The 18,218-nt window shown below is 58.9% G+C and overlaps 1 protein-coding gene across 1 annotated transcript; it reads left to right on the forward strand.

The window, feature by feature from the left end:
- Positions 1-967: 967 nt before the first annotated feature.
- SNTA1 (syntrophin alpha 1) lies at positions 968-13,981 on the forward strand. Its single transcript, XM_080403792.1, has 8 exons — positions 968-1,290; positions 3,812-3,997; positions 11,116-11,314; positions 11,407-11,614; positions 11,687-11,817; positions 12,327-12,523; positions 12,594-12,781; positions 13,093-13,981. The coding sequence occupies exons 1-8, from the start codon at positions 1,029-1,031 to the stop codon at positions 13,183-13,185; spliced, it is 1,464 nt and encodes a 487-aa protein (XP_080259918.1). The 5' UTR covers positions 968-1,028; the 3' UTR covers positions 13,186-13,981.
- Positions 13,982-18,218: the final 4,237 nt, after the last annotated feature.

Below are 18,218 nucleotides of genomic sequence, written 5' to 3' on the forward strand. Positions count from 1 at the left end.
GGGCCCTCATCATCAGCCCCATCCTGGAGGCCCTTTGGAGCTGCCTGAAGTGCCAGGAGTGCAAGGGGCACAGGGGATGTGCCAACAGGTATTTGCTACTTCTAGAGGTTATTTTCTACTCTTAATTGCTGCCGCTTGGCTGCAGAAAAAAAATCCGGGTCTGCCAAAGGAGACAAAATATTGTTCCTGTTGTCAAGATCCAGGACAAGCAAGGGAAAAGCAACATGGAGTTTTCTGAATGTCTGCAAACACCATCTCCCCCAGCCTTGCTCCTGCCCAGCGTCCGTGGGGGCTGTGAAGGAGGTGCCTGCCCCGGGCTCGCTGCAGAGGCGCCGTGGTCAGGGCTGGCTGCAGGCTGGCCTGGCTTCGTCCCCTGGGGCCACCAGGGCCACCGCCTGCCCCTGGGCCACTGCTGGCCCCAATAAAGGAGCCAAAAGTGTTTTGGGAAGCTGGTGCATTGCACAGAACCCCCTGTACCACAGCACCCACCCCGAGGTGCCCCCAGAGTTTGGCTGGGTGCGGGAGCGGGGTGCTCCCTGGGACCCCCCAGCATCCCGCCCAGCCCTGCCGACCCCTGCCCCAGGCCTTCACTCCGGTGCTCTGGCTGCCTGCTGGGCACCCCACGGTGGGTGGGCAGGGGCTGCGGCTGCTGGGGGGCTGTGGCTCTTGGGGGGCACGTGAAGGGCTGAGCCAGCTGCCCCCTGCCCGGCCCCTGCCACTCCTCCCGTGACACAGCATGGCATGGGGACCCCCAGCACATCCAGGGCCAGACCCAGGACAAGCAACGGAGACTGGGATCCTGGGTCACTCCCTGTGGCCGTTCTGGGCCAGAGCGGGGAGCCGTGTCCCCCCCGGTGCCCCATCCCGGGCGGGAGCGGGGAGCACCCGACGGACTCCGTCCCGGCGGGGCGGTGCGCGGGCGGTGCGCGGGGCGGCGCGCGGGGCGGTGCGCGGGGCGGCGCGCGGGGCGCGGAGCGGTGCGGAGCGGGGCGGTGGGAGCGGCGGGGGCGGCGCGGCAGGCGCGGAAGATGGCGGCGGGCAGGCGCGCCCCGCGCACCGGGCTGCTGGAGCTGCGCGGCCCCGGCGGGCAGTGGCTGCGCGTCCTGCTCAGCCTGGCCGAGGACGCGCTGGGGGTGAGCCCGGCCGACAGCCCCGGCCCCGGCGAGGCCCCGCCGGCGCAGCTGAACGGCGGCGAGCCGGGCTCCGCCGTGCCCGAGGCGCTCGCCAACATCAGGCGCACGGTGCGCGTCGTCAAGCAGGACGTGGGGGGGCTCGGCATCAGCATCAAAGGTGAGGCCGGGCCGGGGGGGGGGTCCCGGGGCGGGCGGGAGGTACCGGGCACCGGGACCTGTTGCTGCCGCCATTTCAGCAGTTCGCTGCCACCGCCTGGGAGAAAACCCCGGGGGAGAGCGGAGCTGGGGCCGGGGCTGGGGTCGGGGGTCTTCACAGCCCGTGGCGCTGCCCGAAGCCGGCCCTTGCGCGGGACGAGGCAGGGGACACGTGGCAGTGATGGGACCCGAAACATCCCCAGCCCACGGAAGGAGCGGCACTTTGGGGTGCCACAGTGACTGGCAGCCCCTGCCCCCCATGCCCCGGCTGCAGCGGGGGTCCCCGGCATCGGGGAGCTGGGGGGGCACCCCACTGCCCCCCCTTGCACGCGAGGGTAGGGTGCTGCCTTACGAGGCAGGTGGGACACACAGGGTATGCAAGAGCTGCTCTCTTGCAGGCGAAGGGAGGGCTCTGCCAGCGTGTCCCTGTCCCCTCCATGCCCCTGTGCTGGGAAATGCCCCTTTTAAACTATTGGCAAAATGAAGGAAGCAACCGTGAAGCCCTTGGAGATGTCCAGGTGTGGAGAGCTGGGATGTTAAACCAAACCACCAAACCGCTCAGCCTTAGAGATGTCCGCTCTGAGCTGAGCAGCGGGAAGCCTCCGCGTTACCGTCCCTGCTTCCCCTCCGGAGCTGCCTCATGCCGTGACTCGCCTGAACTTCAGGCTGGAAACTTCATGGGGCAAGGGTGGCGTTTCTGCCTGCCTTGGCTTTTCATGCCGCTCCGGGTGTGTTAGAAACTCCACGAAAGGAAGATGAAAGCAGCAGCGAACAGGCAGCAAAGGGCCATCACGGTGCATGGGCAAGGAGGGTCCGTAGCTCCATGTGCAGGCAGGGCGGGCAGCGGGCTCGGCAGGCAGCGCAGGGTGGCTCTCGCCTCCTGACGTGGCTTCTCCTCCCAACTTGGAGGGGACGCGGCCGCAGCCTCTGTCTCCCGCTGGAAGCGGAGGGTTTTGTGTTGTGGATGTCCGGGTGCTGGGAGTGGGTTGAAACAGTGCCACTGGCTGTGTCTGTGGGGTGCCCGAGCCTGCCAGCCCTTCTCTTTGTGAAGCATAAAGCCCCCTTCGTAATAACCCCTTGGCTGCCAAGTTATTGCTAGCTCTGTGGCTCTCCCAGGAAAGGAGAAAACCTCACTTGATTCAGTTAAAACTTTATTTTTGCAGTGACGTATGTAGAAGCCAAGTAGTCGCCATCCAAGCTGGGAGGCAGAAGCTGCCCTGGGCGGCCGTGCAGCCCTGCCGGTGCCACCGCTGCTGCTGCGGGAGGGCATCGCTGCCCCGTTAAAATGCAGCCCAGCTGCGTTTCACCCAGGGACACTTCACCACAACCCGGGGTGTGGGTAGGGTGTCCTGCCTGGGGACGTGGCGAGGGTGTAGCTGCTGGGCTGGCCGTCCCCTGGCTGGCCGGGCAGCGGGGGGCTGTGCAGGAGCCGAGCTGGCGGAGGCTCCTGGCCCTGGCAGGGGCTCTCGGTGCCGGCAGCCCAGGCGAGGAGCCACTGCTGCAGGGACGGGGAGCCACTGCTGCAGGGACGGGGAGCCACTGCTGCAGGGACGGGGAGCCACTGCTGCAGGGACACGGGCTCAGCAGCTCGGAGCAGCCCCCGCCGGGGCCTCTGACAGCTGATAACCGGAGCCCTCCGAGGGGCTTGGCAGGCGTCTGAGCGAGGAAATGCCTGTGGCACTGGCTGGGAGCAACCCTGGGGCTGGCGGTGGCAGCAGGCTGGGCTCACCACCTCCGGGGTGAGGGATTGTCTCTTGGAGGCTCCTCAGGACAGGCTGTCCTGGGGCGCAGGGCACATCGGGGGCTGCCAGTCCCCAGCTGCCCCTGCCCGGGCTGGGGCTTGGCAGTAGCTGCTGCACCCCTGCTCCCTGGCACGGAGGCAGCGGTGCTGCTTGGATCTCCCGGCGGGTTCAAAAGTTAATGTGCAAATTGATCTCCTCAAGCTGCCCGGAGGTTTGAATAGCATTGTTTTAGACTGGGGAGTGGGGAACCGAAGGTAAATGGGGCTACTGTGTGGAGAGGAGCGAACAGCCAGGTTGGTTCGCTTCTCCTTGGCTCTTCTGCCGCTCCAAAAACATTCAGCTGTCTTATCTGTTTAGATCATGAAGTCCTTGGAGCAGGGATAGTTGCTCACCACACGTGATTAATAATGCAGATAAAGACACGCTTTCCTGCCAAAATTGATGGGGAGATGGCCAGGTTACATGTTCAGTCTGTGAGGAAATCTGTGACCGTTCGGAGTGGGTTTGGAGCATTCATCTTCGTTTGCTGTAAGGCCTCGTGGTATTTTGGCTGGTTGTTACAGGCGTGCCCTGGGCATTTGAGGAGACGAGGCCACGGGCTGTCCCGGCAGGGCACGGCCGAGCGCTGGGAGAAGGGTTCAGCCCTGACGGGGGCGGCTGGTACCCCGAGCAGCCCTCTCCCCACCTGCTCCTCCGTGTGTTTCAGCAGCCACAACCACTTCGTTTCTCTCCTGTTTCAAGGTGGCCGAGAGAATAAAATGCCCATCTTGATCTCCAAGATATTTAAGGGGCTGGCAGCGGATCAGACTGAGGCGCTGTACGTGGGGGATGCCATCCTCTCTGTCAACGGGACTGACCTTTCCGAGGCAACGCATGATGAGGCGGTGCAGGCCTTGAAGAAGACGGGCAAGGAGGTGGTCTTGGAAGGTAGGAGATGAGGCTGCGAGGGGAGGGGAGGGTCCTCCTTCCAGGAGGCTGATCCCTGTTTTTCCTGGGATATACTGGGAACACAGGGATGCCACATCAGCCGCATATGCCTTTACATAGTCTTTCAAATGGAAACCAACATGTACAGTCTGGTTTATCTGCTGATCCAGAGAGCTGGAGGTAACTGCTTGGATCTCCCTATCCCTCCCCAGAGAGGGAGAGACCACTCAATGCCCTGCAGCTCTGTCTCCCAGCTGCGGGACCACAAGCAGCCAGCAATGGGAGATGTGGGACAGGTTATGAGGTTTGCGACTCTTCTGTTGTACAGCATCACCCTGAGGTCTGCAGTTCCTGGGGTAACAGAAAACTTTCTGCTTTTCCTGTGATTTTCATTTAAATGCACATCCTTGGCTGGTGCGGGTCTGCAGGCTTACACCAGCGGGGCGGTGGGGGTACACGGGCACCCTGCTGCTTGCTGAGCACCTTTTGTTTTGCAGGGATGGATTTTAGGTGTGCAGGAGGAGCAGGCTGCCGGGTGCAGGCGGGGCCAGCTCGGAGTGCAGCAGCAGAAGCTGCATCCTCAGGGGATCCCCAGCAGCTGAACCCCAACTGCAGCCCCCCCTTCTTCCTAATCTGGCAGCTGAGGCTACAAACATCCCAGGGATGCAGCGTTCGCCACCCCAGGGGACATCCCAGCTGGTCCCCTGGGAATGGGCTCCCTCTTCGTATTGGGTGGCCGCTCCCTGGTGTCTCCCAGCCCTGCGGGGGCTGGCACACTGCAGGAGCCCCCCAGACCCCGCTTGGGGAGTGGGTGAGGGCTGATGGGTTGGGACTGTGGGAGCTCTGAGGGAGAGACCCCATTCTTTTGCTGTTACCCTTCGCATCACATCTGTCTGTGCTTGTCCACCCTCTGCCAGCTTGGCCAGGCAGGGGCGAGCACCCAGGTTTTGTCCCTTGGGACCCTTCCCCCTCCCCTCACTGCCAACCAGCCCCCCAGGTCACCCTGGCTAACCAAGAGGGTCTTGGCACCAGAGACCCTTCCTGATGCAGTTGTAGGGCTCCAAAGGGATGTTTTATTTTGGGGCAGTGCTCTGGGCTCTGCCTGGACAGAGAAGAGTTCTGTGTCTTCTGCTGCCAGTGACCGCCGTGGCTCTGTGCCTTCCCCAGATTGTCTCAGCTCCAGATTTTCATTTTTAGCTTCGCTCAGCCCTTTCTGCTGTGGGTTCCTCCTCTCCTGGGACCACGGTTCAGCTGGAGGAATGTGCTGCTCTGCACAGCTGCTGGGAGCAGAGTTGGTTGTTGGTGGGGGGGTGGTTTTTGGTTGTTGTTTTTTTTTTTTTTTTTTTTTTTTACCAAAGAGAAATACAAGAGCCTCTTTCTCTGGGAGTCTGCAGAATTCCTCCCTGTAACTGCTGTTCTTGGACCACCCTCTTTTGTTATTTTCTTTTCATCCTTTACTTTGGTGTGGGTTTCCTTTTTGCTAGAGGTCCTGTGGGAGGTGAGATGAGCTGCCCTTTCTGCAGAGAACAATCCCTCACCCTAGACCACCTCCTCCTCCTCCATCCCCCTGGGGAGCTGGGTGCTGCCAGGTTTCCTTTCCAGGAGGCAATTGCAGGCAGGACCCTTTCTGTAGCTTGCTGAGCGCGGGTATGACCTACTGGGCTTCTTAATTAATTAAAACTCCCAGCAGGGACCCTTGGGAGGAGAGTGGGGCTGGGCTGGCTCCCCCCATGATGCTGTGGAGGCTTTGGGCATAGTTTGTAGCTGATGCCACTGGACTCCTGCAGTGCTGTGTTACTTGGGGTTGCTGCAGGCAAGAGCTGGTGCAGGGCAGGGGTCTGTACTGCTTGTTCGATCACGGGCATTGTGTCTAAATGTGGTGCATCTCCATCTCCAGCCCTTTCTGGGTTTGCCAGCATGGTACAGCCCTGCTCATGGAAGATGGTGGAGCTGGCACAGCGGTGCAGTCCCGGTCAGGCTGTCACTGCCCTGCAGAGGTGGTGGCCCTGCCTTGGGACACGGTGTCCCCTGCCTTAGATCTGCCACCCCGATGGCTCTCCAAGAGCTGGCCAGCCAAACGCCCTGCCCTGAGGAGGGGTGGGGGGGCTGAGGGGCAGGGGGTGGCCTTAGGACACCTGAAGAGTGTTAACAGGGTGTGTGTGTCCCTGCTCCCTTCTCCTGCTTGGGCTCGCTCCAGAGCTTGGGGAAAAGCACCTTAACATCACTTGGGCACTTTCTGGTCCCCGCATGCTGCCAGGTGTGACTCCAAGTTCCCTTACAGTTGCTGTAAGTACCGAAACCGAGTAGTTTGGCACAGGTGGTGTCTGTTGCTGCCTCACTCCTGGCTGCGTTCATTCCTGGTTTTAGGAGTTTTTAGGGTAGTTCACAAGTGGTGTTGCAGTGAGTGGCAAAACTGGGAGAGCTTGTACCTCCTCACAGTGAGCTGGGGTGAGACTTTCCAGAGCGGCAGGGCTGGGAGGTGATGCATTTTAACTTGACTGTCAGCAGTGGCTCCACGTGCCAGATCTCACCCCGAGCTGCTCAGCTTAGCTCCTGGCTCCTCAGTGTCGTTGCTGGCCGGGCCTGAGGACACACAGATACCTCTTGCCGTGTCCTGCCAAGATTTTTTTGGGATGTGCCAAACTATTCTCTTGATATTTGCAGGAGGAGTTTGACTGTATTTATATTACATTGTTATTTTAGGGAGAGTTGCTCTCCTTTACCTTATTTTTCCCTTGGGTTTTGTGTGGTTGGTTTTTTTTTTTTTTGCTTGCTATCTAGAGACCCTCCACAGCAGAAGAGAGGTTGATAGACATCCTTCCAGCTGCACTGGGAAGGGCTTCGGGCCAGGAGTGGTTTTCCTGGTGAGGCTCCTGTGCTGTGTTGGCACAGGGAGAGAACTGGGAGCAGTGGGAGGGAGCTGGGGCAGCTGTGGGCATCTCGCTTCCACAGCAGCCCAGGGCTTGTTGGCTGCAGGGCAGCTCCTGGGGCTGTCGCAGCTCTCCAGGACTCACTCAGCCAAGTAGTAGCTTGGAAGCTGGAATTCAGAAAAGCTAAGGGGTGCTGGGAGAGCTGGTGCTGGGGATGCCCGGCTCGGGCAGGCTGATTGCTCTAATTGTGGGAAACCTGGGCAGCTGCAGAGGGTGGAGATGTACATGGTGTGAGATGCCTGTAAAATTGAGGTGATCCTGGAGTAAATAACACACAGTGCAGAGTGGAAGGGGGTTTCGAGCAGAGGCGGGTGGTGGCAGACAGGATTTGTGCGGCTTCCTGTTGCTGCTGCCCTTCTGGGCTCAGAAGGGCATCAGGAGAGAAAGTGCTGAGGTGGTCCCCAGCCCTTTGTGGGACACTAAAGTGAATGTCTTCTGGCAGATGTGACAGCCCTCGGGGTCTGAGCAGCTCGGCAATGCCATGTGTGCTCTCGTGGTTTAGATGTGGTAAGGAACCCAAGCAGAAACAGAGGCTTTGGACCTGACCTGGGGCTGATGCAGAGAGGTGGGGAGGGTCCACATCCTCCTACTTTCTCCACACCTTGCTGCCCTGAAGTTTTGCTTTCCCTAAGGAGTTTCCTGGGGATGTTTCTCCTCCCATGGAAACATAGAGAGTTGTCCTATGATCTCCCATAGGATCACTTGGCACCATGGGTGCAGCTGGCTGTGCAGCACAGGAGAATATTTAGCAAAGAGCTGGGGCATGGCACGTGGCACTGAGTGCTGGGACAGGGTCCTGGGGCTGGAGGGACAGCGGTGGCATTTCCACCCTGCAGCATCCCATGGTGCCTTCCTCCCTGGGGTGGAAGGGCTCGAGCTGAGGCAGCTGCTCCTTGTTTGTGCTTTGAGCTGGGGCCAGGGGATGGTCCCTGGGTGGGATGCTGGACAGGGTGGCTGTGGCAGCCACCCCTGCGTTAAGCATTTGGAAGCACATCACAGCATCAGCTTGAAGTTTACGGGTTATTTCAGGGTGTGTCTCTGGAATGTGTGTGTGCTGACCCCCCCCCATTTAACATGTTACTTTTGCACTGTTAGTCCTGAGGCAGAGAGGGACCAGCTGGAGATGGGTTTAGCAGCTCCTTAGGGCCAGCACTGGATCTCCAGGTCCTCTCTGGAAGCCTTCCTGATGTGATGGCCACCAGCACAGTCGGGCCTTTTTGACTTGCCGTGCTGTGTAGATCATAGAATCATCGAGGTTGGAAAAGACCCTTAAGATAATTGAGCCCAACCATGATGCTTCTGGAAGGCTCTTGGCAGGGAAGCAGCAGGGACCCGTCAGCAACGCGATCTCAAACCTCTCTGCACTGAATGCGTGCCGTGATCCCCGCGCTGCAGCTGAGCCTGCCAGCATCGAGCTGGTGGCCCAGGCACTGAGCGGGTACTCTTGAGCCTGCTGCTGAAGGTCTGTGCAGCTGGGGTTGTTTTCCTGGCTGCAGGAAGGTTTGTGGCTCCTCAGTGAAGCTCTCGGGGGCCAGGAGCTTCGCTTTAGCAGTGCTGAGCCGTGGGCATGTGTGTGGAGAAGGTCATGGTGATCTGGGATTGAGGGCACAGGAGTGTTTGGTTTGGGCTTGTTCTCCATCCTTAGGAGGGATGGGCCGGTGGAGGGTGAGGATCTGTTACCCAAGAAGTAAACCCAAGGAATTTTGATGGTTTTGCCCCTTTATGGAGTAATGGGGAGAAAACCCCCTACTACAGCACAGAGAGAAGAGCAGGGCAGACCTAGGGCCTTTAGTTTTAAACATGTCCCCGATGCAGCTTGCTGCAGGGTTCGGGGCACACGCAGTGCCCCAGTGATGCTGTGGGCCTGGGGGTCCCTGTGCTGTAACTGCTCTGCAGAGGGACCATCCAGGCATCGGTGTCCATAAGCATCTGCTCTGGCTGTCTCCCCCCGGGGAGCAGGGAGCCTGTGTGACTTCGGGGGCCACGTGGATTAGCCCAGCAGCCACCCCGAGGGCTGTTTGCCTGCTGAAGGTGACTTTAAGTCAGCAGCAGTGAGGCAGAGTTCTGCCAAGTGATTTTTGGAGGGTGCTGGCTAAAAAGGAGAGGGCAGCCAGGCTAGGAGCCCTAGCACTGCAAGATATTAATTAGGAAAAAAATAATATCAAGAATTCCAGTTACCAGTAGCAGAGATCATACATAATATGGTCTGGGTTGTTTGCTTTAATGAGATAGACTAAATTAATGAGTCCATTCAATACCAGGCGATTCTGCTGCAGTGAAGGGACCGGCAGAAGCGTAAGTCAACCCACTCTAAAGCCCATGCTGGGGTCACCGGAGGAGACAGCAGCTCCCATGGGATGGTGGCCCAGCTCCAGTGCACAGCCCCTGGGGGAGCACTGCAGCCTCCAACACATCCCAGCTCCCTGTGCTGGCTTGGGACCCCCCTGTCCTGCAGGAACCTGTCAGTGCTTGGTGGCCAGCGTTAAATCCTCTTAAAGCCATGTGCCAGAGATGCTGGCCGTTGCCTAAATCTCTGTGCCCCGTCCTGGGCTGGGCACTGCTCCTCTCCTCCGTGGCTCCGTCGGGACGTGACCCCAGCATCGCACAGCTAATGCCGGTGACGTCCTCTGCATGCCCAGGGAGCCGTGGGCTGGCACTGGGATGCTGCTCGGGTTTCAGCGGCTGAATGGTATCTTTCTGAACTCCAATTAGTTCCCAGGCACTGGGATAATGGCAGGTCCCCGCTGCCAAGATTAATGACTCGGGGTAAAATCCAACGCGGCTCAAATGCCTGCGGGAATGCGGTGGCTATTTATAACAGGAGGCGCAGGGCACGAGGCTGGTGGCCCCACGCTGCCTCCTTGGCCCCGGGGCCACCGCGGGGTAACCCAGCCCACGTGCTGCAGTGGCATCGCAGCCATTTATAGCTGCGTCCCGCTGAGGCTGGGCAGAGCGGGGCGTCCTGCGGGGCCCTGCTCCCCTCCATGCCTCCTGCAGCTCCTGCTGGGATTTCAGGACTTGGAGGTTTTGGGGAGCTCGGTGGGATAGGGGCAAAGGGGAGGGGGGATGGTGGTGGGCAGGTGAAGGGTGGGGGTGGTAGGCTCTGCTCGCAGGCTCTTTCCTGGTGGGAAAAGGTTTTTTTTCTGGCACAAAACCAGGCTGCTGTGGCTTTGCTGCAGTGATGGAACTGATCCACCAACCAGCAACCTACAAGAGTCGGCTGCAAAGCCAGGCTCGTGTCCCCCCTTCCTGCCACCCACGCTGCTGACTGGGACCTGGAGTGAAACCAGCGGTGACGACGGCTGGGGACGTGGCAGCAGGCGTGTGTGTCTGTCCCATGGTCTTTTCCCCAAGGGCCACCAAAGGGAAGCCCTTCCCTGGAGCCACCAGCTGGTCCCATGCTGGTCCCAGGGCAGGACCGTACCTGGCATCCCCCCCCGCTCAGCCAAAACTTTTGGGCCGGTGCTGCTGACCTAATTTTCAGGGTGTAGCTCTGGGGCTGCATCAGTTCACCCATCTCCCCCTTCCCCTAAACCTCAGGAGCCAGCTGCCATCCCAGCGTGGCTCTGAGGGCTCTGGCTCCGGAGCCAGACTCGCTGCGGACTGAGAGCTGATTTCTTGTCCCTGGTTTGTAACTCAGCGGGGCAGGACTATGCGAGCTGCAGGCACGTGGTTCAAGGCTTTTCCTGGGGCCAAGCCGTGGTATTTGAGAGCTGTTGCTCCCAGTTTGTGGTGGGACTGGCTGTACCAGCACAGTTTGGACTGTGTAATTTTGGCCTGGGACTCCTGCCCGCTCCCCGCCCCTTGCCTCCATGTGCTGCCCCAGGGACCTGGATCAGGCTTGGATCTGTGAACTCATCTAGGTTAAAGGAAAAAGAGGGGGAAAAGGCTATTTGTATCCCTCCTAGAGGGGTCTCCCTGGGCTGGGATGGTGGGGCAGGGGCACTGGGAGGGTCCCCAGGTATGACCTCGTCCACCAGTGCCATCCCTTCACTGCACCCGCAGGGGTGCAGGACAGAGGACCTGTGTCACCCTTGGGTGGCATCTCTGGGGAGGTAAATGAGGTGGCACCAGCTCCGATGCAGGGAGGGTGCAAGGGGTTTCAGTGGGGTAGATGGGTGCTGGTGGGCAGGATGAGGCCACGCTGGCCCGTGCCATGCCCTCAACTGGGTGCTGTCTCTCATCCAGTGAAGTACATGAAGGAGATCTCACCCTACTTCAAGAACTCCTCTGCGGGGGCAACGGTCAGCTGGGACCCCTCGCCCACCACTCTGCAGAAGCGGTCATCCCCCCTCCTACCCCCTCGGGAGCCCCGGGAGGGCAAGACCGTGCCTCTGAAGATGTGCTACGTGTCCCGCAAGTGCCTCCCCACCGACCCGGAGCACAGGTCAGGGCATGGTGCCGGGGGGTGGCAATGCCACCGTGGTGCCCTAGTGTGCTGAGGGCTGGCGGGGACCCATCGGGGCCATGTCCCTGCAGGTACCTGGAGGTGTGCTCGGCGGACGGGCGAGTTGTCCTCTTCCTGCGGGCGAAGGACGAGGCCACGGCGCAGTCGTGGCTCAGTGCCATCCAGGCAAATGTGGGCGCGCTGCTGCCGCGGGTGAAGGAGGAGCTGCGAGCCCAGCTGGCAGGTGCCGGCGCGGTGGCTGGACGGGAGGTCAAGCACGTGGGCTGGCTGACTGAGCAGGTACCCCCAGCCCCCTGCCACCCCACTGCCACCGCCGCGTTGCCGGTGGGCCTGACCCCATCCCTTTTGCAGCTCCCCAGCACCGGCACCAGGAACCTCTTGGCTGTCCTCACAGAGAAGGAGCTGTTGCTGTACGGCAGCCTGCCGCAGAGCCGGGATGCCCTGGGCAAGCCCGCGCACAGCTACCCGCTCATCGCCACCAGGTAGAGGCCACCAGCCCAGGGCCCTCCTGTCCTGCGCTGGGGACGGGGTGGTGGCAGGGGCTGGGGGTCAGCGCAGACCCCAGGGATGGTGACTGTGTCCAGGGGGTCAGGGCACATCCCCGGGTGGTGGCAGCATCCGAGGGTGGTGGCAGGGGCAGGGGGTCAGGGCAGAGCCCCGGGGTGGTGGCAGGGGCCGGGGACTGGAGCCCCGGGGGGGGCGTCGGGAGCTGCTGGCGGGGCGGGGGCATCCGCGGGGCTGCAGCGCCCCCTGCCGGCCGACCCGGATGCGGAGCGGGGAGCGGAGCGATGCGGAGCGCGGTGCGGTGCGGAACGGGGTGCAGAGCGGTGCGGAGCAGGGTGCTGGGTGCTGTGCGGGGTGCTGAAGCGCAGTGCGGAGCGGCGCTGTGGTGCGAGGAGCTGAGGCGCGGTGCGGGGCGTGGAGCAGGGTGCTGAGGTGTGGGGTGCAGAGTGGTGCTGAGGCCCGGTGCTGAGGCGCGGCGGTGCCGCAGGCTGGTGCACTCGGGGCCGGCCAAGGGCTCGGCGCTGTACGAGGCAGAGCTGTCGTTCGCGCTGCGCACCGGCACGCGGCTGGGCGTGCAGACCCACCTCTTCAGCCTGGAGAGCCCCCGCGACCTGGCGCTGTGGACCCGCCTGCTGGTGGACGGCACCCACGGTGCCGCCGAGCTGGTCCAGGAGGTTTCGGCAGGTGAGGGGGGGCCGGGGGTCCCGGGCGGCGGGGCGGGCGGCCGCCGTCTCACCCCTCTCCCTGTCCTCAGCCTGCACGTGGAAGGGGCAGGATTGCACCCTGTCCATCCACATCGACAAGGGCTTCACCATCTCCACCACCGAGCCCGGGCTCAGCAAGACCATCCTGCTCCAGCAGCCCTTTGAGAAGCTGCAGATGTCCTCTGATGACGGCACCAAGATGCTCTACCTGGACTTTGGTGGCCCGGAGGGAGAGATTGTGAGTTGGCTTTACCCTGGCCACCCCCCACCCATGCTCCCACCGGCCCCGGGGGGAGGGGGAGAGCAGAGCACCCGCCCTGTGCACAGCACCCATCCTGCTTGGCACGTGGGGGTGAGGCATGGTCTAGCCACCCTCTCCTGGCCGCTCACAGCCCATGTGGTGCACAGCCCTTCCTGGGGCCCTGGTAGGGCCGTGGTGAGGTTTGGGGGGCTCTGGGTGGTCCCTGCCCTCCCGGCTGCAAGCAGAAAGCCGGCTGCTCCAGGGACAGCCCTTCCCATTGCAAACATCCCTCTGTTCCTTTCTTGCAGCAATTAGACCTTCACTCCTGCCCCAAAACCATCGTCTTCATCATCCACTCCTTCCTGTCAGCCAAGGTGACCCGGCTGGGGCTGCTGGCATGAAGAGGGAGTGGGGCGCCGGGCAGAGCAGCCCCAGCCCCCGGCCGATCTCTGCACCTCCCTCCAGGCCAAACCCAGCCCAGCCATCCCAAGGAGACCGGAGCCCCCGTGGGGTCACACCACCCCGCCAAGGAAAAGCATCATCCGGCTGTGAAAAACCGCTCCCGGGGCGTCGAGGGGCAGTGGTGGGGTGAAATCCCTCTCAGATGGCGGCACTGGGACTTCTCTGGTCCCATCCCCTCCTTCCTCCAACCCGATGCTCGGCAGTGGCTGGAGGAACCCCGGTCGGAGCCCGCTGCGAGCGGCCACGCAGTCGTCACCCCAGTGCCTTGTGAGATGATATTTTCTGTACAAAGAACCCGTTTGTATTGATGTTTTATATTTATATTGCCCAGTTAAAAATGCTGATATGACAGCTCTTGCCTGCCTGGCTTGGACCCCCCAGAGAGTCCCCAGGTCCTGCAGACAAGGACGTGTGTCTGTCCCCTGGATGGACAACCCGAGGGCTGGAGACCGAAGCCAGCTCCGTAGTGATTGAGGGATGGGAACTGCAGATCAGCTCTATTTGCCAAATTTTTCCATACTGTGTCGAATGATAGGAACCACTTTTCTTTGTCGGAGTTGGATGGTTCGTTTTATTTTGCTAACTCCTGGGTCACTTTATTTCTCTGTTCAGGGGGGAGGGTTGTCAGGTGGCTGCTGGGAAATAACTTCTTTTACGAACCAAAAAATTCTGCATGAAAATGCCTTTTTTTTCAGGGTCAAATAAACGTTGCAGATCATAACCAGTGGGAGCCAAGATCGGTATCCTGGTTTTGCTTGGAGAAGCAGACAACCTGCGGGTGCTACCAGGGCTGTGCCTCAGGGTTTTCTGCCAGGGGAAGGAAAGGTTTTGCTCGGAGGCTGTGGGATGTTGCTGTGAGCTGGTGGTGTTGGTCTGGGGGTGCTGGGGACCCTGGGGGGCGATTTCAGATGGGGACAAAAAGTTTTTTAAGGTGCCCAAAGCTGTGCTGGGTGCAGCATAGAGGGATGCACTGATGCTTGCACCAGCTTTGTCGAGACCAGCTGGGTTTGAATACCTTGCGCTTCGTGCTTCAGGATGCTCAGCAGAGGACAGGCATAGAAGAAGTTTTGTGTTTTGCTTTTTATGTTTTTTTTTTTTTTTTCTTCCAGTAAAAGTAGCCGCTTGGCTCAGTGGCAGCACAGGCTTTGAACGTTGTTCCCTTCACACGCCGACCTTGCAGGGCAAGTCAGGTGGCGAATGCAGCCCTCACAGTGTGGTTACGGTGTCTGCGGGCAGCCAGACGGTATTTACAGAGTGCTTCCTGGACTGACCTCGAGCACTGTTACCCCAGGTGCATCCCTGTTAGTGTGGGGCTTGGCACCAAAAGGCCTTTTTTTATCCCAAAAAGCGAGGGGCTGTGCTGCGGTGGTGGTTGCTGCAGGTGAGCTACAGAGGGTACCCAGAAACGGCCGAGTTCCCGGAGAAAACCTCCCAGAGCCGCCAGCGGTCTGTGCTCTGATGATGCAGCCTGTCCTCGCAGATGCCCAGCACGAAGCACCAAGGCTGCATGCAGATCCTGGTGCTCAAGGGCTTTCTGGGAGCAGGGCCAGAGCTGTCAGCCACCCTGTGATCCGCCATCTCCTCGGGGAAGGTGCTGTGCCAGTGCTCTGATCTGCTGGTGTGGTTTTATGGGACTGATTTGCCAGCGCATCAATCCCGGGCTGTGAGCCCGGCGCCCCGGTCAGCGGCAGGAGTAGCTCTCGGCACCACGTCTGCACCCACACAGGGACAGCAGGGTGGGACAGGGCTGTGTTTGCATCACTGCACAGTGACAAGTTCCAGGTTAACCTTCTCTTTTTGCCCTGGCCCTGTACGTGGGGGAGCCTGGAGTCTCCCAGGAAAGCCATTAGCTGGGGAGAAGGCTAACGCTCAGTCTGCAGGCTGAGGAATAGCATCTAATTAGCAGCAAAATAGTATAATTTTTAATGATGAGTCGTGCATCCTGTTGCACTGCAGGGAGTTGCCCCTGGTGTGGTGCTGAGCAGAGTGGTGGGGTGTGTCGGCAGCATCGCTGGCTGGGCTGCAGTGGGCATTATTCCCTTTGGAGCCTTGTTTGGGAGAGGGAACCCCTGGATTCCTGCCGGCTGTGGGTGTAGAGTGCCGCTCCTCGCTTCTCGGGTGCTTGTTGAGCAGAGGTGGCGCTTGCAGGCAAGGAGAGTGCGAGCTGCAGGGCCCCTGCTCTGGGCAGGGCAAATCTTGATGCACCACTGGGAAATGAATGATTTTGCTAACGAAGGTGAGCCTGTCCCTGGCAGGTGAGGGTGGGCGCAGTTACTGGGGCTGGGGGGAGACTGCCCTTGCTGCCCCTGTGAAGGTATGCAGCTTGGGGGAGGTGTTTTCGGGGGGGATGTGGTTTGCTATGTGCACACCCACTCCCAGGTGCAGGGACCCTGGTGCTGTTGCAGCCTTTGGGGTGCAGGAGGAGAAGTAGGGCAAAAGCTGCAAAAAATGGATGGAAAGCAGCAAAAATGCAAAGCAACAAGGGCAGTGAGGTGCCTGTGGTTTGAGCAGGGAGAAAGCACAAGAACGGCTTATTTGGTGTAAAGAAATAGTTCTTATGGGGCATGTAAGCACTCAGCTGCGCGGCTCTTGGCAGGACAGGGGGCTCAAGGAGCCCATGTGGGTATGGCTCGTTCCTACACACACAGAGCCCCATGGCTGGCAGCGGGAATCTTATGATGAGCAAGCCCCTACTTTTTATTGCACATAACTGTCAGATTTCCAGGAGACCTTGTAAAATGGATTTGCAAAAGAAAAAAAAAAAAAGAAAAAAAAACCCCATGTTACTAACTGTTAAATCAATACAACAAGTAATTTAGAAACAGATGGTGTATTTTTCTATGATCAAAAGCATGTCTGCACAAAGAAACACATTATTACTGCAATTTACCTTCCTCTTCCTGCCCTACAGCCATTACTCTTTGGGGCTTATTCCAATAAAAGAGGGAATCACTCCCAATCCAGAGCAGATTTCCTATTAATCTTATAGACCACAAACTGCCTTGACTTTACCAGCACAGCTCAGACAGACCATCCCACTCTGTGCCTTGGCTATGAAACAAATAGCTCTGTTTGGAGATGGATACTTATTTTCTTTGATTCCTTTGCATTCGATACTGGTGATGGGGTGAGGATTTTTTTCCCCTTGGGTATTTTGTGGTGGCTTCTCAGCCTCTTCACCCTTCTGGCACCATTCCCTGCTTAATGGGACCCTTTCCCCAGTGATGCTTTCGCAGAGGGGCCTGTGATTAAGACAACTGCCTCTTAGTTCTCTAAGTGATGTGGGACCTCGTAACATAAACCACCCAGAAAGAGAGGATTGAAACTGCCTCCCCAGAGGAGCCTGTGGCAGCGGGAGATCTTTCCCTACGTCCAGCAGGATCTTTGATTCCTGGGAGGATGGCTGGAGAGGTGGTATGAGCATCCTGGGGATGGTGGTTATTTTCCAGGCTGGTGCCAAAGGATAGAGGCCAGACCCCAAAGTCTTTGGGAAAAAAAACATTGCAATTACTTCCTAAAACTCCTAGTTTTCCTAAAGTTCCCAACTCTCGTTCATGTAAATGTCCAGAAACATTCAGACGTCGGCAGTGGGCACTGCATTTCTCTGCCTGGGGAGGTTTTGAGGCTGGTGGTGGGGACCGGGTCCCGGCGCAGGATGGCATCTGTGTGGGGAGCTGAGCGCTCCTGCCTGGAACCACAGCACGCGGCTCCCCAGGGAGGAGTAACAGCTATCGGGGTTTTATTCTGCCAGGCACTTTTATGGCAGAAGGACTAATATTTTTGAAAGCAGCTTTAAAGTAAATATAATGAACTCAGCTTATAGAACTGGAATGATGGTAATGGGCTCCGATAAAAAGCAGATTTCCTCAGCTGAGTTGCTTTGAGGCAACCGTAGTTTTATTTGGTCGCTGTGACTGAAATAGCTCAGGGAAAGGGGATTTTAAAGGTGCTGCAAATGTTGGGAAATGGATGGCAAATGGGAAAGGAGGAAGAAAAACAGTCATGTTTTTCTCTGTACATGGAGCTGTTGGGATGCTGGTTGCCAGAGGGCCAAAGTGGGGATGGAACTGGAGGCGCAGAGACATTGGCACTGAAAACACTGATGTCAGACTGAGCCGTGCATGGAGAGAAGGGGGTGATGGCAACGGGGTTGGCAGCAACTGGCTGTCATGCTGTCCTTTGCCCTTTGGGAGCAAATCCAGCCAGGACACAGTGAGGTGAGCTCTCTGCTTCCTCCATGGGGAAACCCTGCACTGTCAGCATCCCTGGCAGCGATGTCACAAGCAGGAATTTTCCCCAGAAATGGCCTTCCCACATCTTACAACCTGGAAAAGAGCCCTGAATGAAGGAGCTGGAGAGGGAAAAGAGAGATGCTGCAGGAAGAGTGATTAGGTTGTCCCCAGGTGTTTGCTCACCCACAGCAGAACACTGTTTCCCTCCCGATACCGCTTGTACTTTCCATTAGTCAGTTCTGACCTTTTAGTGCCATAATCAAACAAGACAACCTAACACTTAAATCTGAGCGTTTAGCGCTGACATTTACAATTGGTTCTCGAGTTAGAAAGACCAAATGAAAATTTCCTAGCAGACAGCATGCTGCAGGGAAGGGGAATCAAATAATTCATTTACTGAATAACAGGCAGACTGGCCCCCTTCAGCTGTCTGCTCGGGCCCGCGTTGCATCGGTTGGTATTTGTACTAGAGTGCTTGTCATTAAAAAGTCAATATTCATCTGGAGTTAGTGTAGCACGCCACTGCCGGCGATCCCGCAGACATCTCCCGTTCAGGGTGCAGGGAAACTGTATTTGGCATTTGATGAATGTAAACCAGAGCGATCTTACTCAGGTGTGAGCCCTGTGGAGTGAGGAAGTTACATTAAATGTTAAGGATCCAAGGCAGTAACGAGGATGTCCTCAGCTGTATCCTTGCCTGAAAAGTGAGCGCTCGCTGCATCCCTTGGTGCATCCCTTGG

This window comes from Falco punctatus (assembly GCF_963210335.1).
Source record: "Falco punctatus genome assembly, chromosome: 10".
In the NCBI taxonomy this organism is placed as follows: Eukaryota; Metazoa; Chordata; class Aves; order Falconiformes; family Falconidae; genus Falco; species Falco punctatus.